Here is a 26,540-nt window from a genome sequence, read left to right as displayed (position 1 = left end):
GTTATCTGACAAACTGTTACAGAAACCTGGGATTTGTATTTAGTTGTGTATGGAGTTGTGTGTTGCGCATGAAATACTCATTTCTAATTAGTGTTGCTTTAAAATATGATAAAAGGGAGGGTCCGAGCAGAATCTCTCTTTAAATAATGAGTGTTTAACCTCTGCTGGAGACGTTTACATCTCCTACTGTTATGGACAACTTTGTAAGTTTCCAGTTTGGCAAAATAACTCACACCAGTATGAAAGTGTTGAAGGTTTTTTTAATCTTACAAAAGGTCAGTTTTGAAAACAAATAAAATCAAAGGTTGAAAGGATACAGATCAGTTAGAAGCAAATCATTTACACAAGTATATTTACAAAATATAATTACATATATGATTAGTGCTGGTGCTACACAAGAGGTAAATCATGTGTTGCCCAGTGTTGGTGGCGAGCCGTTTCATTATTTCATCACTAATCCGTACAGACCAGACATCAGCTAGAAAATGAAACACAATCAGGCTCTGGTCTGTAGTCTGAAATTCAACATGTCACTGATTATTGTGTAATTTGTTTCTCAATATTTAAAAGACAAATGTGAACAGAAAATAAAAGGGCATGAAAAGAGAGTGAGAGGGATCAACACCTAAAATGAATTGGCCCTAAACAGCCAAAAGAAAGCAGCAGTAGCTTTGGAGTCATTTGTGAATGCATACAAATACAGCAAGGTGTGTATTCTCAGAAGGTAAAATCAATCAAAGGCAAAAGTTTAACCCCTTTAAAATAACTAGCTGGTGTTTGTCAGTATCTCTGTAGCTCACTTGCATCTGTTGTGACTGACGCAACTGGCTTGTTGCTGTTAAAGCAGGCAGTACTTTTTGTATTGCTACCGGCCCAAAAACAAAAGGAAGCAACGTCAAACTTAAGTATATTTTACATTTTACAGGTATGTTGTTTAATGCAGGATATCAGATTATACATTTACATGTGCTACATCTGTCTGATTACTGACTAAAAATCATAGTTAACATGTAGATACACATGTATATATGGTTCTGCTAAATTAATTGTGCATTTAAGTAGTAATGCCACTTGTATAGAGTTCTTGAAAGGCATTCTGGGAGATAAAAATATAATAATATAAAATCTAAAGTAGACAACGCAGGTTGATGGAATGTGACTTCGTGATAGAAGTCCATCAAAACTAACTGGTGGAATGCAGTGGACATTAAAGAGACTATCAGGGTGAATATTTCCTTTAATCCACAGTTCATCTGCCAATCAAACCTGACTTTCAACGAATGTTTTACTCGACCTTCTCTCTACCCGTAGCTACTTTTATTACTCCATTTAGGGATGTCACGCAAAGGTGATTCCCCTTAAACCAAATCATATCTGACATCCAGTACATTTTACTATACACTGTCATTTTAGCAGTGCACAGTAACAGGCCTACATTAAATCAAGAAAGGCAGTTAAATGTCTAGTCTGTCTTCTACAGTTTATCTGCACAAACCAAATGATAACCTCAAAAGTCAATATTGTATCAAACAGCAAATGATACCAAAATACCTATTTTTTGTTTAAATGTGACCATTGAAATAAAATTATCTTAACATTGTGATTCAGTCTGAGTTGATAGTTTTCTTTTGATTTGAAACACAGTTATTCCTGGCAGGGGTCACTGTCACATCAGTGAAGGCACCATTAATGCTGACACGTAAATGCTGGATTTGGTGCAACATATGCCGCCATCCCGACGTCTTGTTCAGGGATGTCCCTGCTTATTCCAGCAAGACAATGCCAAGCCACACTCTGCTCATGTTACAACAGTGTGGCTTCATAGTAAAAGAGTGCAGGTACTTGACTGGCCTGCCTGCAGTCTTGAACTGAGCAATTAGTGCCTTCCATTCCCAAATGCTTAACAAGTTATGTTAAAAGAAAGGGTGATTGGACACAGTGGTAAACTTGCTCCTGGAACAACTTACAGGCACCAAATTCAGGACTGAATGTTTATTTTCAAAAAACGTTTATCAGATTGAAGATGAAACGTCTCGTACTGTATTCAGTTGAATATAGGTCAAAAAGGAGTTGCAGATATAATTGCATTCAGTTTTATCTATGTTTTACACAGTCTTATGTTTTCATCAAATTAATTCAAGTGCTTATGATGCGTTTTTGGTAATTAAAATCCTACACTTTAATAAAATCCAATTCTCATTGCAATCCATGACAAATGTGAATTTTACTTACTGTTATTTATTAAGATGTGAGAGAATGGAACAGGATGTCTGTGTAAAGCACATCACGTTATTTCCCAATGACATTTTCACTGTATCTTACTTTTTGTTTAATAATGCTCAGAGTCATGACAGTGGTGTTGGCACCACCTTCATCTTTTAGCCAGTTACATGCCCCCTGTATCTTATGCAAGCAAACTCAACAACTACTACTTGATTTAGCCAGTTAGCACCTGTTAGCTAGAGCTCCTGTATGGTTGGCCTAAAGGTATGGAGCAGTGAGCGTTGACAACAACACTGTCATATTTCATAACATTATGAAATAATGAAATAACATTTAAACATAATGAGTTGAGTTTCAATAACTAATTATTTCACACAATTGTTGTTTCATTTATACATTTAACACAATGTGTTCATATGATTATTAAGTCTTTGTTATTTATTTGATATTGAACACTGGGGTTCCATAGAGTGTGCGCTAGGGGCCAGTGGCATCAGAAATTATGAATCAGAAAAAACAGATGGCTTCATTGACTGAGTGTCTTTGTGCAAACTGTGACAGTGACAGTGTTTGCGCTAATGATCAGTGTTGTGATGTCTTCATTTATATACTATGCATGTTTTGTTTTTTCTGAACACAAACCAAACTAAATGGCAGAAAGTAGAGCTGGAGCAGAAGACACTGAACTCAAATTAAATATTGTACATCAAGGACTGTGCAACTGTACTATTACAATAATCAATAATACTGTTACTGTTTTATTTTGTTAGAGTATTAGTTAGTGTCCTGTGGTTCAAATGCTGCTTCAAAGGCTTTTCTTCTCTGATAAGAACACTATAAAACAGTAATCTAATTGAAGCTCATTACATTTAGAAGTTTAGGTCATTTTTTGGCCTGTAAATGCTCGGCTACTGCATATTAACTGTGGGAAATATGTTTTAAGATACACACTCGAATTGTATTCAAGTGTTCAGTAGCATCCTCAGGCTCAGGAGGTGTATCTTAATTTTTTCTTTCTCCTCTAATCGTTGCTTAACTTATCATATTTGACCCTGAGCTTCAGTTCTGGTTGTGGCCGTGGCAGGGCAGTGTAATTGTCTGTCTAGCCACACAGTGTACTGTGTTCTGGCTGAGAATTTGGCCAGAAGAGAAAGTGAACAAAGATGATCTACCTCAAAATAATGTTATCACTAGCCTCCTCGGGATGAAGTGTGGGTGGTAAAGCTTGTGGTGACTGCTTTAAGAAATAGCTTTTCACTCCCATTCAAAATGTTTAGTTTATACTTTGATGGGTGTCTTTTGAACAAACCGCAGTCTACATTCCAGTGCACCTGTTAAAGGCTGAAGTATCATATGCAATCTGAGAGGCATTGTGGTTGATCTAATGAATCCCATTGATAATGTTATTGTGCAGCAGCTCTTGCTCCTGGTTGTGCAGGGTGGGGTTCACCTCCTCGTCCCTCAGCCGAGCGTTCTTCCTGATCTCCTCCAGGGAGTAGTCCTTCACCAGGCTGCCGTTCTCAAAGACAGTCACCAGCAGGTCCTGTAGAACAGAGCGCACACGGATAAATCATCAAGTACAGGAGGATGGAGTTTAATCACAAAACTATCAAATGGATTGAAGCTGTATCTAATTAAAAAGACAAGATTTGACTGTGCAGAAAGACAGAAACAAATCCTTATTTTGCATTTAGTTTAAAATGGCCTCCAATTTCTCTCCAGCTACTGTACCTTCAAATTTTTGCGCAGTTGAAAATTAATTTAAAGAAGTATTTCACTGCTGGAAATGTGTGTGGTATTCCCTTTTGCTCAAAAGGTAGAAAATCTACAACAACCAGAATGCACTGCGCTGCACCAGACCCACTGATGGGTGACGATGGGTGACATACTGCAAGTTGGGTGGTGCCTGGCTTTAGTTTGGTGTCCATTTTGAAACAGGATACAGTAAAGCAGCTAGCTGGAAACAATCAATATGGTACTCCAGAGAGAGAGAAAGAAAAATCTGACTCTTGTATCAGATTGTTGTGCCGCATTTGCAAGACACAAAGTTGATTTTTCATTAATGAGCTCCCCAATGAAATCGCAACATCATAGACAAGATGACTTGTTATACTGTATACTGTATGGACATTCTTGTTTAAATCACACATTTTAATGATTGGTCTCACTCCCTTACACGCAATAACACTTGAAGTGACTCTGCGCAGCATTGTATGGCAGACAGTGTAGAAGTAAAGAGTGATGAGCACAAAACATCTGTGCTATTATTATTACTAATACATGTATTGTTGTCAAACATGTTCTCATTTTTTAGAGTGTGACTTTTAGTTGCGCATTCTGTTTTAAGTGTAATCAGGGATGTCCCGAGCTGATCTGCGGGATCGCGATCGGGGCCGATATGGGCATTGTTTCACTGATTGGGATCGGCAAATTTTGAACGTGGACCCAAGCCCGATTATTTTTACGTCAGCTGTTGTAAACGGAGCACAATTTGTGGCAGAACGCAGATGCGTGCGTAACGTTACTCTGGCAAACCTGTGGATAAAAGGTCTGCAGTGTGGAAATATTTTAAATTAGAAAGCTAAAGCAGTCCAACGGCAACATGTAACATCTGCAATACGACCGTTTTGCAAGGGAGTAACAAAAGAGCTGCATTTAATACTACACATTTGATACAGCACATAAAAAACAAACACTCAAAGGAATACAACGAGTTCACTCAAGCAATACAGGCAAAGGCACCGAAGCAACAAACACTCGCGGATACTTTCAAAAGGAAAGAAAAATATCCTCGAGACAGCGACACGGCCAAAAATATTACAGAGAAGGTCAATGAATTCATCGCTCTGGATAACCAGCCCATCTCCGTGGTAGAGGATCAGGGTTTTCGCCGTCTTCTGGAGTTTTTGAATCCCCGGTATGCCCTACCATCTCAGCATTACATTTCGTATACCGCCTTACCGGAGATGTACAGCAAAGTTTGTGACCACCTATGAGGTGATTTAACAGATGTGACTGCTATTAGCTTTATGACAGACATTTGGAGTTCTGATGTTTGCCCCATGTCATTGCTTAGCCTCACTGCACACTGGATTGATTCCACTTTCGAGTTACAACGTGCGGTACTACACGCTCACAAGTTTCGTGGGTCTCATACAGCAGAGCATGTAAAACAGGCAATCGAGGAGATGCTGAACACATGGGAAATAGTCAAGCAACGGGTCCATGTCATTTTTCGTGATAACGCAAGGAATATGAAAAAAACAATGGATGATATGGAGGTCAACAAAATAAAAAATCCTATTAAGGAACAGCTTTGATGCAGGTAATTCTTTTCTTAATACAGCTGGTACTATCTAGGAGAATATTAGTTAGGGCTAAGTATCGGATCGGGCCTCGGTATCGGCAGATACTAAATATTAAATGACTCAGATCAGTATTGGGGTAAAAAAAACCTGATCGGGACATCCCTAGGTGTAATCTAATAAAACCACATGTTCATGAAACCGAACATCAATAACATGTTAGTCAACAGTTTGACCAGTATAGTAAAAATGAGCTAATTATTCTGGGCTCTTAAGGAACCCATCTTCCCTTTTTGAAACCTCACGTTTTACCTCTGAAATAAATTATACAAATTATGTAGCACATGTTATAAAACTGTGTCAATTCAAATTTAATATCAGTGAGAGTTAACAACGACATGCTAACTAACCTCCTCAGGCTTGCCTGCCCCTCGCTCTATTGTCTCTAAGAAGCCATCAGAGTTTCTCCTCAGTGATAATCGACCCCTCTTTGACCCCTTGGATGGGTCGGTTACTGGCTGCTTGTACACGTCCATCTGGAAGAATACATATAAGCAAAAGGTCAAAGTTGAACCACTATGTAGCTCTGCAAAGGCTAAAGGAAGCTCTAAAGGTGCACCTTTAGCTGGATGATGACTATTGTCACCAAACTGCACCAAACAGTCAATTCTACTACTGTGCTTAAAGAACAATGTTAGCTGAGTGAGAGTTAAAGGAAAGGGTCACAGGTTTTCAAATCTATCTCAAAACAACACTCATATGCCCTTATAAACACTAAAAGTGGCTTTGCTTCTGTTCTTCCTGTTCAGGAATGATGATTAAAACCATAAAAAAGGCCATGTTGCAGCCTTCATTTAGTTATTGAAGGGTTTTTGTTAATTATTTCACCAGGCATGTCACATTTACTAACAATAATCTGATGATAATCACTATCGTCAGTAGATTAAATTTGAAAATCCTTTACAGCAAATCTGTTGCGTCATCCAAATCAGACCAGAACCCTTCCACTTACCCCCTTGCCATTAGTCTCCACATAGCTGCACTTGAAGGCACAGCTGAGTGTATCTCTGTTGAGTTTCTGAAGCAAAGCGCTGCCACAACCGAAGAAGACATTCTCAGCACTCCAGCCTTCGTCACTCAGCTTCTCAAGAATCTACAGCAAAACACAGAAAGAAGGCTTCAAACACAATATAACAGACATCAACAAGATATGTATTGTATGTACAAGCAGGGCACCAAGCCTTGCTTCCTGTCAGCTAAAGGGTAAAAGCTTTAGTGCATGTGTGGAAGAGTTCCATTGCTGGCAGTGCAAGGACAGGAAGAAACATAAAATGGGTGCATTTCAGAAAAAATAACAGAAAATTATAAATAGTTTAAGTGAAATCTGTTTTTTAAGGTAGAAGCTGTTATAAAGTACACAAAACTAATACAATTGTCTTGACAATGACAAACAGACTTACCAATAGTCACAGTGCCTTTAAACAGAGAACAAAGTTATAACAAAGGAGACTATTTTAATGCAACGTTAAAGGGAAATGAGGTGGTGTGGTGCAGTGGAGAGCAATGTTGGCTTACATGTCCAGAGGCTTGTCCTTGTCACTGTGAGCAGTGTCCAAAATTAACTTTTTGACTCAGCCAAGCAACCAAGTATATTTTTTACTAGCCAAATTAATAAATAGTTTTGTTTTATGTTCATTTCAGTAAATTTCATTGAAATAATAACATATAATGTTTTTAAGTGCTGTATCGTAGGCAACTGGACTTGTTTCAGTTTGTTGAAGATGTTTCACCTCTCATCCAAGAGGCTTCTTCAGTTCTAACTCACTGGAGGAGAGTCGCAGGCTTTTAAACTCTGTGTGGGAGTGTCCTTACAGAGTCGTTAAGGACACGTGTGAGCTCTGAGTTTCAGAGTCGTTAGGGCCACTTGTGGGTCGTTGACCCAACCAGCCTTCATGTGGGTTGCTAGGGCTAGGAGAGCCCAGGTGTGAATGGTTGTTAAGCTGTCTAGGGAGAGAACTCAGTACTGCATTGTAGGTGGGTGATAAGTAATGACTTAGACCACCTCCTCTGTTCAAAGACAGTCGTTCCAGTTTGACATAGATGGATTCTTTTACTCCTCTTTCAAACCATCTGTCTTCTCTGGACAAGCTCAACAACATATAATGTCGAATACAAACGTTTAAAAATGGCCAAAGCATAATTTGAAGCAAAATTATTTTAAAGAATTCATGAATGGCTAATCAATTCAAGCCTGAATAACATTTTGTAAGTCTTTATCTGTTGCTTGTGTCAACAAAAAAAGGGGCTTTAAATTATGTCTGTAGCCACCACTTTGTAGTCTATCTCAATGTCCCGCCCACACCACATTCTTATTGGTTACACATCATGATTCTATCATCAATGAAGGCTACTGTGTCATAGGGGCTTTTCACCCTGCATATCCTTAGCCATGGGGCTAAGAGTTGACCCATGGTCCTTTAGCCACTTAGCCCCTTTTCACTCACATATTGTTAACCCAGGGTTAATGTAAGCACAGGTTAAGATTCATACTTCATTTCTACTAGCCCTGCTTCAATGTCCACTGCAACATGTGACTAACGTTAACATTCTAGAATGATGTGTGACCTCTCTGTTTACTTTAGACTCATTCACATAAGCACCTTTTAGCCCTGTGTTTAGTTCATTTTCAGGGGATAACCCCACACACTTGGGACTAATCCTGCTCCAGAGCAGGGCCAGCAAGCCCTTGTTATCTTGTTATCCCACTTTGGAATGTGCCAGAATTGTGCCAGTGTAAATGATTTCTTAGGCTGGGGCTAACAGCTCCCTAAGCCCGTGGCCATCTTAGCTTTGGGCCTTCTGGTCCTGCTCTGGAGCAGGGTTAGCCCTGAGTTTGAGGGGTTACCTCCTGAAATGATCTCTCCAATGTCAGCTGGCACCACGCAACCCTCTGCAGGATAAGCAGTTATAGAAAATAGATGGACCAATGGATTTAAAAGTAAATGCAACCTGGTTCTTATTTTTGTAGCCATGCAAATAGACCATCATTCCTGTGAGTTCCACAGAAGTTGATTTTACCTATGAACTTCTTTTTTTAATTTTATTTTTATCAGGGAGGTCATACATAATTCAAGATTCAAAAAACAATTAAAATACTTCACATATAAATACATAATGAGTACACAATGATACCAACATCGCTCCGGCAACTGTACCAAGTTATGACTCAAGAAAGATTTTCTTCAAACTATTGCTCTCCTCTTCGTTTTACTTTTAACAACTATGAACAAAAGAACAACAGATGTCACACTCACTCATTTATCCATAAAGATCTACTCACAGCACAGTCTCCTCAGTAGTCCAGTAAAAATGGCAATTTAGCAAGGTACCTAAAGCAGGTCTGGTCTCTGTGAGCTAATGTACCTAACCCAGTTTGACCACTATCCCTTAAATTTCTCTGATTGCATTTTTATAGAAAATGTTAGTCTCTCCATTTTGTAAATTTCATGAACAGTTTTTAACCAATCTTCTAATGTTGGAGCATCTGGTTGTAACCACTTCCCGGTCAGGACTTTCTTCACATTAATATTTGTCTGCTGTAGATTGAATATTCAACGCTATAGTGCCCAGGTATATTGTCAGAACATCAAATGGAATAGTGATTTGAAATACAGTTTCCAGACACTTATGAATTTCATGCCAGTAAGATGTAAGTTTTGGGCAATCCCAAAACAAATGATAATGGCTGGCTATATTTGAACCACATAACCTCCAACAATTTTTTCCAACACCTTGGTGCCTCTTCTGAACAGGGGTAATGAAGAATCCCATGATGCTTTCCCACCCAAATTCCCTCCAGCTGTGTGAAGCTGTGGTTTTCCACTGTAATTTACAAATATTTCCTTATTCATCTTCAGATATAACCATTCCTCCTTCTCTTTCCCATTTATATTTTAATTTAAAGAGTCTTGAAAACTTTTATACAACCTAGATATTAGTCTACATCCCCTACCAGATTTGTAAGTTGTCACAAAGACAGTTAGAATTTCACTGTCTGCTTTTTCCAATCCCTCAGTCATAATTTCATTTAACTGATGCCTTACTTGTAAATATCTAAAGAAAGGTTCTCCAATCCATAATCTTTTTTGAAAGTTTCAAAACTCTTTAAAATTCCATTTTGTATAAAGCAACAGTATGCTGTTAGCCCCTTACTCATCCATGTTTTAAATCTGGTGTCTGTTCTGTTTGGGATCAAATCTACATCATATATTACCTATGAACCTCTGTGCTGATATCTAGGGATACAGTGACTTTGTCAGTTACAGTTTCACATTAAGAGACCAGACAGGTTTTACAAGTCCACAGTTTATAGCCCAGAAGAGCTTGTTTTCATTTCCATGTAAATGGCCTAGAGAATTCAGCTGAAGTCATAGCATTGTCAAATCTCAACAGGGAAACATTTGGGTAAAATGGCATCATGACCAAGACAAATTAGAGTCAAAACTACATAAACAGGACCATGTTATAAAAATCTTAGGCCCCTATGTGTAGAATGTAGATATTGTGTTAATGACTGAAAGACAGAGTGAAGGAGTTTGTAATAGCTGAAGTAATGTTCAAAAAAGGAAAACTGAATCTGCAACAGAAAGAAAAACTAAAAAATTATGTACTAAATAAAATGTGTAATGAAGAGTCAAGATTAACTCAGACTAGTACAACAACCAAACTTTTTCTCACCTCTTCCACTGAGCTGAGGTCAATGCCATCTCCTTGAATGATTCGCAGGTAAGATGGCAGCACCTTATAACCCACAGAGTTCAGGGAACAGCCAAAACACTCCTCCAATATCTTGATGACCTAAAAGTGGCATTTCAATGATTTTTTTTTTTAGAATTTGATTCATACATGTAGGCATCAGGCATGTTAAGATTGAGTAGTCTGAACATCTTACAACCTCAAGATGATTTTATTAGCTTCATAACAGAGGAATGACAGAGACCAACTGTCGAAGATGAAAAGACTAAACCATCACTACTAATTTAAAAAAGGCACAGGCGAGAAAAAAACGTATATATAACCACAATAACTGCCACTTTCTTGGCCCATAGTTTCACTATCAAGATAAAAATCTGAAGAAACTCGGAGAACTGCTCATGTTTTCTTGAAGCAAAAATAACTATTTCCTGCCTGCTGAAGTTAGTTAAGATGTGAAAAGGCAAAAACGTCCACTCTTTCTTGTTGAAAGGATGAACACTTTCACATACTTTCATGAAAAACAATAAAACTGTGGTAGTTGTCTGAGTGGAAAATTTCATCCCTCCTTAATTTAACTCATCAGATGAAAAACAGCAGATTCAGATTAAAACAGTACAAAAAACAGCTGTTTTATCCTTTTATCACAATGTTAAAGAAAGTGGGGAAAATGCCTGGATCTGTCCATTTATCAACATCCCCACCAAAAGTCTGGTTCAGTTGTTTTTGTGTAAGGCTGTCCCTTTAAATTTACATGTAGTTGAAAAAGTAAGAATTCAAGTCAAGCATTGAACTAAAATGCCTGGATTCAAAAAGTTAAGATAATTGTTTTTTTGTTGTTGTCCAGTACTGACTAATGAGGCACTGTTATTTACCTCAATAAGGGTCTCTGCAGGGTCTCCAGAGTCCGGCCGGATGACCAGACATGAGTCTTGGCTGCGCTCCATGACTCGCTCCTTCAGCTTGTCTCCCCAGATGTGTTTACAGGCGTTAAAGATGTCATAACTGTCACTGACCACGGACACTGGCCCGGAGGAGAACTGTTCCAAGATTTGTTCAAACGCCTCCTTCTCCCTGCTCCTCCCCCAGGAGATGATGGTACTGGATGACAGGAAGGGAGTAAAGAACTTGAGTAAAGTCTTGTGGTAGTCGAGATATTAATACTAGTTCTACATCTCTGTGTGCATGTATTTTACCTGTGCTCTGCTGCTGGAATGGAGAAGCCAGCCATCGGGCAGCCATAGTACCGCTGAGCCATGAGCAGCCCAGCTACTGTGTCTGTGCTGCAGAAATTCACCAGGTGAGCTGCTCCACCTAATGCTGCAGACTAAGGAGTAGAGGTGGAAATTATCAATCACTTTGCTGCTTCAAACTGTGTCTTTGAGTTCAGTTAATAATTCAGCAACCACTGGTGTGTAATAGTGTTATTAAAACCTGATGGATAGAATGAATTTTCAGATTTCTTGGTAAGGTTATAAGCAGGTGCTAACATGCTGCACTTGACCACTGAACTTCTATCACACATTGTATCACAGTGTCTTGTGTCTTGTAAGGTGGAAAAAAGGTTGGTGTATAGAAAACATGATTTACTCTGACAGAGAGGGTCACACTCCATACTATTGCAGTCAATACAAACCATGTAAAATAAGAGATGGCAGTAATCCCAACTTGTCAAGAAATTTTCTTGACAAACATCTTATCAACAATGCTTATGAATTAAAGACTGAAATGCTGGCTCTGATGGCTACCAGGCCAAGCTGACCTGATAAGTGCACTTTTACTTCCTTGTGAGAAGAACTCCAATGCAAAAAGTTACTGTTTCTGTCAGTGACTTTAATGATTTTGTACATTAAGTTCGGCTTAATGAAAGAATGAGTGATAAAGAACTGTTCATTTGTGTACTGAACAGCTCTACTATAAAGATGCAGGCAGACATTAGGTTACCACTGCATTGACACAAGTCTGCCTTCATATTATCATAAACACACTCAATTGAAAGTGAAACCGATGACAGTATAATTTTATAATCATCTTACAATAAAACACATCCACCATCTCAGTGGCTGAGTTGTACAAAAGACTGATAACTACATTTACATTCCAGCTTTATGCTCTTTATGTAAGACTTTCCCTCTGACTTTCATTGATGTTTTTTAATCTAACCTTTCATACAATCATACCATCATAAAAGTATTTGATAACATCGGCATGACACACCATATGCAAAAAAAAGGATATCACAAGATGATCTTTTGCTGCATTTTGATTATGTAGATATTCTTCTGCATGGTGTCAACAGTGTCTGTACAGCACAACATCAACAGCAGCAAGGTGCAATGGAAACAAGTCAAATAAGAAACTGGACTAGCTCTGCTTTCTAAGATTTTCTCAATTTAAATTCTGGTTTCTTATCAAATAAAGTATTCCTGACCTCCTGTGAGGAGACTCCTCTGTAGCCAAAGTCATGCAGTTTCAAGTCCAGGCCTTCCAGGCTCCCTGAGGTGGCCTTCAGGTGCTTGGCCAGGATCTTCTTAAACTCCCTGGATATGGTAGCTACTGTGATGGGATACCACATCTGGACCAGCATTGTCTAGAGCCAGCAGAGGGGGTGAATAAAATGGGATGGGATTGGGGAGAAAAGAGAACAGATAGTGAGTAAGCAGCTGGTGGGAGAAAGAAAAGAAGAAGATGAGGAGGGTCATTCCATTCCAACTAACCCAAAATCCAGAACTTTTCCCAGTTCATGTCATGGATTTTCTAAAAAAAAAAAGAATGCTGAAACTTCCATTTAATTCATGAGACCTTGTTAAATCTGGCTGTACTACAAATACTTGTAGTACAATACAATACAAATAAGTATGAATTTGGCCCTCAGAGCTAAATTTTAGCATTTTAGTGATTCCTTGTATTTGTATTCTAAACCTCATCAATTGCTCATTTTTCACTGGATTTAGTTGAAATTTGTCCTAAACATCAAAGAGACCCTAAGGAAACTTTAATTAACATTAATTTATTTCAATAGTTGTTGCTGAATGGTTACAGTAATCAAATTAATAACAGGCAGTCATTTTTTACCAGATTGCAGTATCTGTAATTTTCTAAAATTCATATCTCCAGTAGTTTTCACTTTCATGCAACCAAATTTTGGTTCTATGATGTCATATCTAGAAGTTATTTGGTCCTGAATAAAACATTGAGTGCCATAGATCTTGTTAAATCCTTACATCCTTCAGATATAAGTGGACAGCAGAGTCTTGACCTGAGGAGTTGGCCCTCCTGTGTTGTACCATTCGTTTATGAAGAGGTTGTTTTGTCTCCCCAATGTACAAATCTGTGCAGTCCTGGCTGCATTGAACAGCATAAACTACATTACTCTGGCTCTGCCTGGGTGTTTTGTCCTTAGGATGGACAAGTTTCTGCCTCCGTGTGTTGGTAGGTTTAAAGTGAACTGGGATATGATGCTTTTTTGAAGATCCTCCTGAATTTCTCAGATATTCCTGCGACATGAGGAATGACGATGTTGTTACATTTTTCTGTCTGCTCTGGAGAGACAAAACCTCTCAGCAAATAAAACGAAACACAATTTAAAAGCCTGGAACTCCCCTCCAGTTAGTTAGAACTGAAGAAGCCTCTTTGATGAGAGGTGAAACATCTTCAAGAAACTGAAACATGTCCAGTTGCCTATGATACAGCACTTAGAATTAACATGACCTGGATGACTGAGAACCTTCATCAACATACCTCAATGTAGTTGGTGAGCCAGTAGAAGTTGGGATCTGTGTTTTCCACAGTGAAGAGCACGTTGCCTCTCGGTATAATCCTGCCCTCAGGGACAGCTTTTATCCGGATAGGAAGACGGCCATCATGTTTCTGACAGTATCAAGCACATTTACTTCATCTTTAATATATGATTATGACTGCCTCTTTCTCTGTGAATCTGTCTAGACAGACTGTCAGTTGATAAATATGTTTGTATACCTCAAGGACTTTCCTCCAGCTCTCTTCATCGAACACAGCCTGTTTGAAGTGCATCTGGTAGAAGAGTTTGGCTTCCTGAATCTTCTCCTCGGTGACAACTTGGCCTTTAGAGAACACAAAAAGTTATAACCACCTCAGTCACATGCAGAAAATCATCCACACAAACTTCATTGTCTGGACTGTCATCAAAAAGTAATCAGCTAATACATGAAAGAGTACTAGTGAATCCTCTTTTGTTTCCATATGGTGTTGGAAACCATTTTAGCTCATACTGTTGCTATTTGAACTTTCCCAAGTAAAGCGTGCTACTGGCCAGGCCTGGGCGATAAAACAATGGCAATGTGTGTCGGCGATAGACACCTCATCCATAGCTAAAATGTTTGATAGTTTCATGTGTATGCATTAAATGCAAACCAGCTTTAGCGCACATAGCGAATACGCCCTGGCTTATAAACAGCCTATCATATCCCTTCATAATGGAACATGCTACGAGAGACAGACGAACAGTCTGAGATTTTAACAGGTGTGTAGTTCGGTTGCACTATCGCCACGTGACTGACAACAACAGAAGAGCTTGTCAGAGGCATCATTATGGATCCCACCGCAGTTCTCTCAAAACCAGCTGTGCTTCACCTGTAAAACTGTTAACTCACACTGTAACTAACACAGCTGACATTGTGTTGCATCAGCTCCACCGCTGGCCAAGTGTTTTACAAACCAACTGCGAGAAAAACTCAAGCACAACCCATCAACACCAGAGTGAGAGAATGAGTACTGATGGAGAGGAAATTATTAAATTGGTGTATTTTTATTGTTGTGTTAACATAATTATAACCTGTGTGCCTTAATAAAGTGGTTAAATTCAACATAAAGACATTAAATTTAACCTTTTTTCACCTGGTCTGTTGAATTCTAAAAATATGACAGGTCATTAAAAATGATCAGTAATTATGATACCAGTCGATATGAATCATCACCATCGTGATACCAGTAGTTGTATCGCCCAGTCCTACTACTGGCTACCATTGAATGAGGAAGCATTTGCTGCTTTGCCTCGTAGTAAATCATGAACGTTTATGTTTTTATTAATTCATTAGGCTATTAATAGTGCATGGAATATTTCTCCTGGGTGTACATAAAAATGCTACTGGATAACAGTTGTATTACAAAGTATTCCTTTCACTAATATTCTCTTGAACTGCAAAGTCTCTTTTCTTTCAAATAGGTTTCCTTCACTTCATGTTTTCGATCAGAGGAGAGAATGTAAATGTACCTGTAAGGTACTTCTTCATCAGATACTGAAGCCCAAAGAACACCACTTCATTGAACTGGGAGCCTTTCTTGCGTCGGCATTCAAAGTACGAGTAGATTTTGCTGACATCTGGAGGATACTGTTTGTAGTGTGTGATCTGAAAGACAAGAAATAGACAAAAGTCAAGCATAACCAGCTGGCAGGCAAAGTCCCAGGAAATGTACTGATTAACCAAGTCTAATTCAAACATGTTGCCATGTAAAGCCATTCTAATAATTACACTGAGTATGGGTAGTGAACATTCATCACTTTTTAATCTTATCATACCAGACAGATTTATATTGTCAAGTAGCATGACATAAGACCCTAGTTAGCACACTAATGATAAGCTGAAAGCTGGAAGATTGTCAGCTCAACGTGACACTTGTGTGTACAGTAAACAAGTTCCCTGGATCCATGTGGGGAGGGAATGATGACAGCTTAAAGCACAATTCTCTCTTTGTGCTCCTGCAGCACTAATTAAATAATAAACAGCAGCAACCAGTCAGTCACTGGAAGAAATAGCTTCAAGAGGCATTCACTCTCACTCTACATTTGTCTGCCTCCTATTTAAACATCCCTCTCCTTTCCACTTCTCTGAGTATCAATAATAAGTAATAAGTATTATTCTCAACGTTATTTACAGGCTTATAACATAGTCAATACATGTCTTACCTGGATATGTCACACATTATTAGACTCAGAATATATTTGGTTTTTGAGGTATTTTTTAGTATCAAATGGCAAAAAATAAACAATTTTTGCTTAAAAAAACATCTAAACATGATAGTTATAAGGTCAGGTCTATTTTAAACTATAGAGCATTTGTTTGCATGATATCTATTGCCATCATTAGAAAAATTCCAGCAAAATGTGTATGAGTCAGTGTGCTTGGTATTGACTGAATTATGACTGAATAATGGAATAATGGTTTAATCCAAGAGAAAGAATGTACATCATTTTTAAACAAACAAAATTTGCCCGGCTGTCATAACTTTTAATGCAACTAGGGATGTCACGATTACAGTTTTCCTTAGTACGATTATTGTCAGAGAATTTATCACGATATTACGATAATCACGATTATTATGCGTTGATTGATTTCACAACTCTATTCATATGTAAAATCACATGAACACTCCTTGAAGGTCTTAAAGTTTCCTTTATTTCTATCTTTTGATAGAAACAAAAAACATAACAAAAATATATAGCAACAAAGTCAAGTAACCAAACAGGAGCTTTGTTTGGGCTGTAATGACTTATGTTGACTGTCAAAGTATAATTATATTACTAATTATATGACCCAATATGTATTTGTATATTTAAGTATCTATTTATATAGGACCAATCATTAATTGTTTAAATTATTTAAGTAATCAATTGTCATCTATACCAGATGTTTAAGTTTATTTTTAATCGTTTTAATCATTTGTCTGATTTTATGTGGCCACATATAAAACTTATCTATTATTTTGGTTAATTTATTTTGTTTAAATTACAATGACATAAACAAATTAGAAAAACATGAAACCGACTGGAAGCACAAGTGTACAAGCACTGGATCGAGCTGGAAGCACAAGCCCAACGTTTACGCACAGATTGGAGAAAGCAAAAGGAGGTAATGCTAAATGTTCACTGACTGAGTGAGGACCTTGACTACACAGCGTTTTCTTCTACAGGTCACTGCACACTGACACAGACTGTCCGACGACAAAAAAAGTAAAGAAAGAAAAAAAAAGCGATCGACCTCACGCTGCACTGAAAGGCGAACCTGTGTCGTACTCGTACACAATTAAGTGCAGATGACACGCTAACATTTAATTTCCTACCAATTCAATGCAATGTTAGGAAAACCATTGACGTATTTTAATGTTACTGTGTATTTACCTTTATTTTGGCAAACAAAGTCGGGTGGTTGTCTCGCAGGTGGTGAAACATATTAGATGTGTTTCCTCCTTTGACTGCAATTTTTTTATAACATGATTTACATGCTGGCAAGCCGTCCTCAAAAACAACACCCTGGTCATTTTTCCTGTATCCAAAATATTCCCACACGGCTGACTTAACACGTTTGGTCGGGGGGAATAACTCTTCTGCCATTTTCCCAACAGGCACGCCTCTCTTCTGCAACTTGCAGGGACCAAAACAAAGCAACACATGCGGGCGCAGCAACACGTGGGTGTTGCGTAACTTTGTTTTCGTTCCGTTTGAGTTGCCCTTAACTATGGTTCCGGCATGATATTTTCTGACGGTATTCAGGAAACGTTACGATCAATTAATCGTAGCACTTAATACCGCAATTAATTGTGAAATCGAGTAATCGTGACATCCCTAAATGCAACTGTTTTGAAAATAATACATTCAGACATAAAGCATGACAAAAATGCCAATATGCAGTTTAAATTACTGCACGTAGCACATTTTCTGTAAATTCAATGAATAATTAGTTTATAAACGAGGCAACTCAACTTGAGTGAAGTATTTTCGGCTGGGCTTTGTGTACCTTGGCGAGTGATCGCACCAAAACACAAAATCTCCATTTCTTTACAGTGTAAATTGGGGTCATGTCTTTACAGATTAACATAGCAGTGGCAGTTGTTATCTCCTTCCATCTTTACCATTCTTTGCCAAGGTGTGCTGCAGACCAAACCCATGTAACGTCTGAGTCTGGGGTTTGTTTTGAGCACTATGTCTCTCTCTTCCGTATGCACTATGTGAAACGATTCTTGCGTCGGTTGTAGAAGAGCTCACCCTGCATCTTTGCCAAGAGGAAGAATAAAAAGCATCATCCAAATGGCAAATAAAATACTGCTGTATAGAGTGTGATTTGTGACACTAAATAAACTGTAGAGCATGATGTGAAACATTACACATTTTTCTAACAGCAGGCAGGTTAAAATCAGAGATCTTTGTCGAAGCTAATGGCTCGAACTGATGAGTTTCATTTAGATGTGATTCTTGTTTTTTTTGGAAGCTTTTCATCGTTTTGTTTGCAATTTCATGTTTTAAGTCGGTTCACTTCTTTTCTGATTTCTGTATTTGTCTGGTAATGTGCCTTACAGCTGACAATATGTAGCTTTATTGTCTTTTAATTTTTCTTGTTTGGAATGGGCCTCCGAAAGACTAGCTAAAACTTTGTGGAAGGTAATGGCAAGTTGCTGTAAGACTAAAGAATAATGCACAGCTCTAATCAACACTGCTTCAATAATTTAAATTTGCAGAGGTGCACAAACACTATTCTGAACGACCTCACTCGGAAGAGGAGTGAAACACCTGCTGACATAGAGTGAACAGAGGTGCAATATCATTTAAATATGGAGATAATGGCACATGTTTTCAGACAGTTTCCTGGAAGACATTCAGTGTGCAGTGCTAAGCTGTTCACATTGAGGCTTTTTTTCCCATAAAGTCAAGAATTGACCGTGCTCCCTCAACTATGCCATGTACATCGATCAGTGGTCAGCGAGAGTATCATCCTTCAGTTAAGTCTTTCTGTTTTCCTGTGAGATGTCATACAACTGCACCCTGTGTATTTAGATTGTGATGTGACTTTGGATTTTACTCATGGCTCCAGGTCTGTCATTATCTTGAAAACCTTGATGAGGGGTGGTGTGTAGGACCCGGAACACACCACAGACACAAAACATTGTTGAGGAATAATGAATAATAAGAGGTAGGTACAGTATGTGCACACACCAGCATGATTATGGTATTAGCATGTTGTTAACAGACCAAATCCAGGGAGTAGTATTAAGAGCTCCAAGTAGCAAGGCACAAGGACATATCAGACCTCAGTGCATTCCTCAGAAACTTAAGTAGTGAAAGCTAAAGCTCACAGTACTCAGACTGTGCTTTGGGTGCATACTGGATATAGTCGTTAATTATTACTCAAGTTATGCAACACAGAATTTCAACTGAAAACGAAACACAGTCAAGTCACATGTAGACGACTGGCCATTGCTCGATTGAAAAAATCAATGCAAGAGTGGATCATGAACTCTGGGCCTGGAGATATTAGAACCTATACACACCTGACATTAGACAGCTAATGTCAGGACTCAGGAGAACAGAGGATGTGGACTATTATGGACTAAAAAACAATGTTGAGGCCACATTTTACTACATAAAGTGCTTGAAATGCTACTGTGTACGCACAAGATAGTCTTTGCCCACGTTTTGATTCATTTGTGTGCATGAGATAAGTGTATATACTATGTTGAACGCATAAATTCTCAACACCCAACTGTGGTTTATCTTGATCTCTAAGATACGCACAACTCACCGTTAGCAGTTCCCTAAATAAAAAGAGCGATGTACCAACTGTTTAGATGTAATACAATTTCCAAAAGCATTCTTGGCCATTGCCTATCGGTTTGCTGTGTTACATTCAGAGTTAATCATGTTTATGCATTAACATCAGAATTTTACTGTAATATTTGCATTGTTAATTAGCTTTAATATGCCATCAGGACAGAGGGCTGGTAAAGCCATGATTGTCTGGCAAGATGTCATAAAATAGGTTGAGGTTTTTCATCAAACTGTTATGTTACACATGGTGGACATACAGTGTGTTCATAGCCTGTGTGTTCAAGGTAGGTTCATTTTGGTGGAGAATTTATGTCAGATTGGTTTTATATACAGCTGGCACAAAACTCTTTTAGGGAATAGCTAATGTATATCAATATATTTTCAAATGAGATGTCTACAGCATGTACAGTGTGCACTTGAGGCAGAGGACAGAATAGTTCAATCAGTGGCCGGAGGAACAACTGGTAGCTACGGGCATGGTTTAGGTGTGACAACTAGCGAGAGAAGCAACTGTTCCTTTGAAGACAATAGTGGCTGCTCCTCAAGAAGTTATCAACAATGCTGCTACAGCATCAATTAAATATGAACTGGGGTTCAACTCTGGGAGTTGACTTAATTGAAAAAAGAATACAGAATAGCACTAAAGGCTTTTATCAATGGAAAGGATGTTTTTCGTTTTTTCTTGACTGGCTTTGTTAAGAGTTTAATTTACCAACTGGTGCTGGCAGTAGCGCTCTCCTTACTGTTAATCTGAAGTTAGCCCATGATAAACAGATAGTTAGTCTAATCACGTGCAAAGTATTTTTTTGAAAGTGTATGTCCTTTTTCAAACAGTTTCTAACAGCACCTTTCCAGCTAGTTCTGTTCAAGAATATTGTGGAGTTGGCTGCTAACAATTTGATTAGACTTTTATAGAATTTTTCTAATCTGCATACGTAGAAATGAATGGGATTTTGTGATGATTTTATCATTTAATTATTAAAAATGCTGTAGTGAAAGTACATAAAAGTAATGACATATGTAGGCCCATGTATTTCAACAAAGGAAAATAAGAAAAAAACAAACTTTCTCGTTTTAAACAACCTTTGTGTCTATTTGGGTATAGATTTTAGAGTTTATGAGGTGGTTGAATGCACCCTGAAGTCCCTGTTCCTGTGTCTGTGTCAAACTCTGACACAGCTATGTGTCGGATAGCCTTCAGAGATTTACTTGACAAATGGAAAATCTATCTTGTTGCTTGCCCAATGTTAATTTTGGACCCTGATTTGAATGTATATGCAATATCAATTAAATAGTAAAGTAAAATACAGGCAAGCAGAAAAGAGTAACAAGCTGCTACACTCTGGATCATCATCAGAGTTACCAACAGGCCCACTAGCTCTGTTCTCACATTGCATGCATACAGCAGAACCAGCACAGCTGTGCATTTTGTCAAGTAGCAGTGGAAAAACTGCCTTTTTTTATTCAGTCTAATATTGTCAAAAAAACAAACAGGTAAAGGACCATTCTCAGAGATGGGCTTATTTCTAACTCATACAGGCTGTTTATTTTATAGAATTTTTCATACATGTTAATCTATTATGCAGCTGTATTTATAACTAGGAAGCTCCGTCGGCATTTTATTTTGATCACATTCTGTTTGAGAAAAAAAAAAAGTGCTTGTGACATCGTACATGTGGCTATGACTTACAAATGAACATGTATCCCATTTTGTAATGGAAATACAGAGATATATCGGGTAACTATTCAGCCTGAAGAAAAAAGTATGATTTTTGGCCCATATCGCCAAGCCCTAAGTGAGTTGTATGCATCTTTACACACATTAGGTATACTTGGATTAAGATGTACCGTTATTGTGTGTTGATAGCCTACCTATGCATTCAAAATACACTTATCTCAAACAAAACCTAAGCAGTAGACGAAACGTTACTACCAAATTTTGTGCCGAGCCATTGAGTAGATGTTGAGATATTTCACATGATAATTGTAAATTTTGCCCTTTGCCAGCAACATATAATGATGAATGTGCTTTAAAACTCAAGTTCAAATAATAGATAGTTACCAAGTTCAAACTAGGAACCTGTAAGTCTTGCCATTTTTTATGCTGCTATACTGGAGGCTGTCACTCAGAACGTAGAGTGGGTCATCCAGTAATCAGATGGTTGCTGGTTCAATGCCCCGGCACATCCAAGTATCCTTGAGCAAGATACTAAGGACCAAATCTCTCCTGATGAGCAGGTCGACACTTTGCATGGCAGCCTCTGCCATCAAATGTATGAATATGTGTGTGATTGAATATGTGTGTTGTAAAGTGCTTTGAGCGGTCAGCAGACTGGTAAAGTGCTATAGAAATGCAAGTCCATTTACCATTTTGCAGGTATGCCTGTTGACCTTGGCGTTACACTATTCCACGACTAATGTTGCTCTTTGTGGACTGCAACGCTGCCTCAGATGGCTCTGTTGTTAATGTTACACAAAATCTGCTTCTGCTCCGTGATCCTCACCAGTGTTGCTGCTCTATGTAAATGTACTTGATAGACAAGCCCTGTGGTACACTGACTGTTGTACAAATAAATAATCTTGCTGAAATGCTTAACCCTACCGCTTATCTAACTCTGAGATTGAATCACATTACATTTACTCATTAACCTGCATTGTTAGGCAAGCCACTCCTCCCCAAAACACATGTATACCTCATTTATAATTCTATTTGAAGCCAACACATCCTTTTTTTTAATCTTTTTTTTTCTTGAGATGTACAGTGCCCATATAAGGTAATAATCCCCTTAATTGTTTTCTCCTTTTATTGCTTTTATAAATGGAATAATGGTCGATATAATGTCAATGTGAAAACAGATGTCTACAAAGTAATGTCAATTAATTAAAAATATATATGTAAAATAAGTGACTGCAGAAGTATTCACCCCCTTTAAAGTGACTGACCTAATTCAACAGAGGTCTAGCCAATTGGTGCTAGTAGTCTCACAATTAGTGAAATGGAGATCACCTGAGTGCAGTGAATGTGCCTCAAGTGATTGTAGTTTAAAGACACCTGTTCCTGAAGGTCCAGTCACTGGTTAATCAGTATTTGTGGCTACAATTACACCAAGAAGACAAAAGAAAACTCCAAGCAACTCCGTGAGAAGGTTATTGAAAAGTATAAGTCAGGGGATGGATACAAAAACATTTCCAAGTCACTGAACATCCCCCAGAGTTCAGTTAAATCCATCATTAAGACATGGAAGGAATATGGCACGTGCCTAGAGCGGGCCATCCTCACAAACTGAATGACAGTAATGAGGGAGCCACCAAGACACCTATGACTACTCTGAAGGAGTTAAAAGCTTCAGCAGCTGAGATGGGAGAGACTCTGCATACAACAACTGTTGCTGGGTTCTTCACCAGTCAAAGCTTTATGGGAGAGTGGACAAGAGAAAGCCACTGTTGAAGAAAGCTCATTAAATCTCCACTAGAGTTCATCCAAAGCCATGTGGGAGACTCCGAGGTCAACTGAAAGAAGGTTCTTTGTCTGATGAGACCAAATGGAGCTTTTTGGCCATCAGCTGTTCACCGGGAGCCCCATTTTGGCTGTCCACTTTTCCTTAGGGATGGGTTAAATGCACAGACGTTTCATTACATTGAATGCTGTATTATTTTATGTGATAAAACCTGAACACATAACATTAACAACTAAAAGCGTGCACACTAATGGTCTAATGGACCTCAAGCCTAGTTTGTTATTTCTGTAGTGATGTTGGGTTTTCGAGATAGCGAGTCCCCGCGACTCACAGGTGGTCACTAAGTGGGTCGTAGGGAATTTCAGTGGGTCCACTAAAAAAATTTGTGATTTTTGACTAATTGTAGTGTTAAACTCACGTTTGATGTTATATGATTATAATCATGGTTACATCTATGTACATTAAAAATGTATCAGAAAATTAAACTAATAAAAATGAAATCCCAATTTTGAAAACAAAACACTGGCATATCTATGCCTGCCCCCCTAGCCAAATTGCAATTTTGATAATATTTAAATTGATTGTGCAGCCTTACTCGAAAGATAACAAAAATATCTGCTCTATCAGACAGCAAAGACCAGGTATTTCAGTGAATAAGGTCATAACTGACAGCATTGACATGAGCAAGAACACACAGTCTGTGATGCAGAATAGCAGCTTATTGCTGTGTGTGGTTACATTTATAACCCCAACAGGAACGTGGACTGTAGGCTACGTATTTCTGAAATATTGGGCTCATTAAATAAACAATTCTAGATAATTTAATCAAAGGCTTTCATTGTTCAATCATGGAAGATCCTCTATATTTGAATGCCCTATACCAGCACTAAGTCGTATTACCTGCCTACAGTGTCTCATTTCTGTGACATAAATGTAATCATCAATGCAAAACTTGGTAAAACTGAAGTAAAGTTGGTTCAAATGACGATAACATGGGAGACAATCTGGTTTTTTATGTTAAGACAGGATTTCAGTTAATACTTAAAAAAAAAAAAAAAAAGATCAAATAAAGAGCTGCACTGTAAACCCAGTAACCCCAGTGGACATTCAGATGAGCTCATCATTGTACCAAATCAGTTTCTATTATGTGATTGTGATGACAGACACATTGGAGGAATCCTCTTGGCTGTGCTGCTGCTTTGGACTTGTTTTCAGGGGTCGTTGGAGCTAATAAAAAGGCTGGTTGGCGCTTGCAGACCTTTGCCATTTGGCTGCAGTGCAATCCTTTGAATGACATCTAACAGTGACATCTGACATTTAAATCTACTGAGCTGAGCATATGCTGCTGTATATACACCAACACAGCCTGCCGAAGCAGTGCACTGACTCACAACTGGATCTAAGTTGCGAATTGACTGAAATGAAACTGAAAGCTAAAAAGCAAATGAAAGGTTGGATTTTAGACAAGCAAGGTGTGTGTTACTGGAATGAATCACCATGACTTGCTCTTCAGAACTTATGTCTTGATTCAGCAAACTGCAGTCTGTGTGTATTGTAAATGTGAGTGCACGCATACAGTCCCTGTTACGATACATTTGTGGACAGGGGAAGACGACAAAATGTAAGGGTGGGCCAAAATGGCTACATTTATCAATGTGTGTGTGAAAAGGAGCCACGCTATAGGGTCAACTAAAGACAGCTCCTAGGTTAACATTATGTAGTGTGCAAAGCCCTAGAAAGGACAACAGTTGTACTGACAGAATGTACTGACACCATTTAGTCACAGCACATTCCCAATTCACTTCTCGGGCCCCATGCCAGACTGAGCCCCTGAGCATGCACCTGGTAGATCTGGCCGTGTCTGCAGCACCACGCTATCTAAACTGAAACAGTTACTGTACTGAAAGCTGGCACCAAATCCTCGGTCAAGTTTCAAGTATTGTTAATGACTTCTTAAATAAAAATGTTTATGTGAATTCGTTTATACTTAATAATGTGAATTGTAAAAAAATGTTTCGGTTTGCTGATAACGAAACTCAGGCATCACATGGGCGTGTTTCTAAATATCTACGGTACAGATACCAATGCCTGCCAAGTCACATATTCTCAGATAAGATTTCATGGATTGAACTTTGATTAAATGCCTGTGGCTGGGACTCTATGAAACCCCTGCTCCTAGTTTTAACAAACTATAGGATGTACTAACAACAACCGTTTGTACACAATACTACAGTGTACATAACTACTGCTGGGTTTTTTTTGTTTTTTACATAGCCTACTGTCATCTATTACCATGTTGTAGCACAGTCTAAACACTTAACTGACCGAACATGCTACGGCTAATGTTATCGCTTAGGCGCAGTGGTATGTAACTTATGTTAGGGGAACAACTGAACGAGATTCGGTGCTATGTGTGTCCCAACATAAACCAATGTACAGAAATGTAATCGGATAAAAGCCGCGAATAGAGCAGAAACCGAAACAGGCGAACAGAGAGTCCACTCACCTTGTAGGAATCCGTTGCAAGCAAGAAATTAAAATCCTGTGCTGCCATTGTCGTTGTAGATGAATGAATTAACGCAAATGTCACTTCAGTCTACGTCTCCTCGTAGCAACTTAACAAGAGAGTGACCCAAAACCAGACCAGGCAGCAGAAAGAATGAACCCTGAACGTCGAATTGTCGTGGTTTTAGCCGCCGTATTTCTCCGGTGAACTAACATCCAGACGTCCCAGCGCTGGTGGAATAATGACAAGGGGACACTGTGGACGTTGGGGGTTGTTGTAAAGGGGCGGGTTTCAGTACGCATGGCCACGCGCACGTCCTCTCACAGCCTTTCTGACCTGCTACGTCATGCTGCATTCAGGAACATACAGGTTTTTTTTGGAAAGCAGTTAAACTCTCTGTTAATTTGGACAGTACGCTCGATATATCAATCTATATATGTCTCTTTTATTTCAGCCTATCCTGCATTTCATGTTACCGTATTAATCGCTTATTAATATTGATCTCTACTTATGTTGAATTCAATTGGATTGGAGTTTTGTAAAGAATAAAAATCCTCCTGCACTGCAACCCCATGTTGTTTTGCAACTTGCATCCGTGGCCTGTAGAAAGTGGGAGGTAAGCGATCATGAACACATGGAGAGACCACATGTTCTGAAAGACGCAATTTGTAAGATATGGCCAGAACTGTAGTTTAAAACATTAAAAAAAAATTATCAAT

The 26,540-nt window shown here is 38.5% G+C and overlaps 1 protein-coding gene across 1 annotated transcript; it reads right to left on the bottom strand.

Moving 5' to 3' along the window:
* Positions 1 to 240: 240 nt before the first annotated feature.
* nampt2 (nicotinamide phosphoribosyltransferase 2) lies at positions 241 to 26,123 on the bottom strand. The gene is made up of 11 exons (XM_073467953.1): positions 25,822 to 26,123; positions 15,532 to 15,667; positions 14,259 to 14,362; positions 14,022 to 14,150; positions 12,712 to 12,870; positions 11,477 to 11,607; positions 11,156 to 11,381; positions 10,266 to 10,385; positions 6,541 to 6,681; positions 5,939 to 6,064; positions 241 to 3,766 (listed from the first exon to the last, which is right to left on the bottom strand). The coding sequence occupies exons 1-11, from the start codon at positions 25,867 to 25,869 to the stop codon at positions 3,605 to 3,607; spliced, it is 1,482 nt and encodes a 493-aa protein (XP_073324054.1). The 5' UTR covers positions 25,870 to 26,123; the 3' UTR covers positions 241 to 3,604.
* Between the last annotated feature and the right edge of the window lie 417 nt (positions 26,124 to 26,540).

The sequence above is a fragment of the Pagrus major genome, chromosome 6, assembly GCF_040436345.1.
Source record: "Pagrus major chromosome 6, Pma_NU_1.0".
Taxonomy (NCBI): domain Eukaryota; kingdom Metazoa; phylum Chordata; class Actinopteri; order Spariformes; family Sparidae; genus Pagrus; species Pagrus major.
Note: the sequence above shows the minus strand (reverse complement) of the source record. Positions and strands in the feature narration are given on the sequence as shown.

Excerpts from the sequence above, each read along its gene's own strand:
- nampt2 (XM_073467953.1), bottom strand. The coding sequence starts at position 25,869 with ATGGCAGCACAGGATTTTAATTTCTTGCTTGCAACGGATTCCTACAAG. Across the intron at positions 10,386-11,155 it reads CTGCAGAGACCCTTATTGAG|GTCATCAAGATATTGGAGGA; the intron begins GTAAATAACAGT and ends TGCCACTTTTAG. Across the intron at positions 6,682-10,265 it reads ACCTCAGCTCAGTGGAAGAG|ATTCTTGAGAAGCTGAGTGA; the intron begins GTGAGAAAAAGT and ends GTTTTGCTGTAG.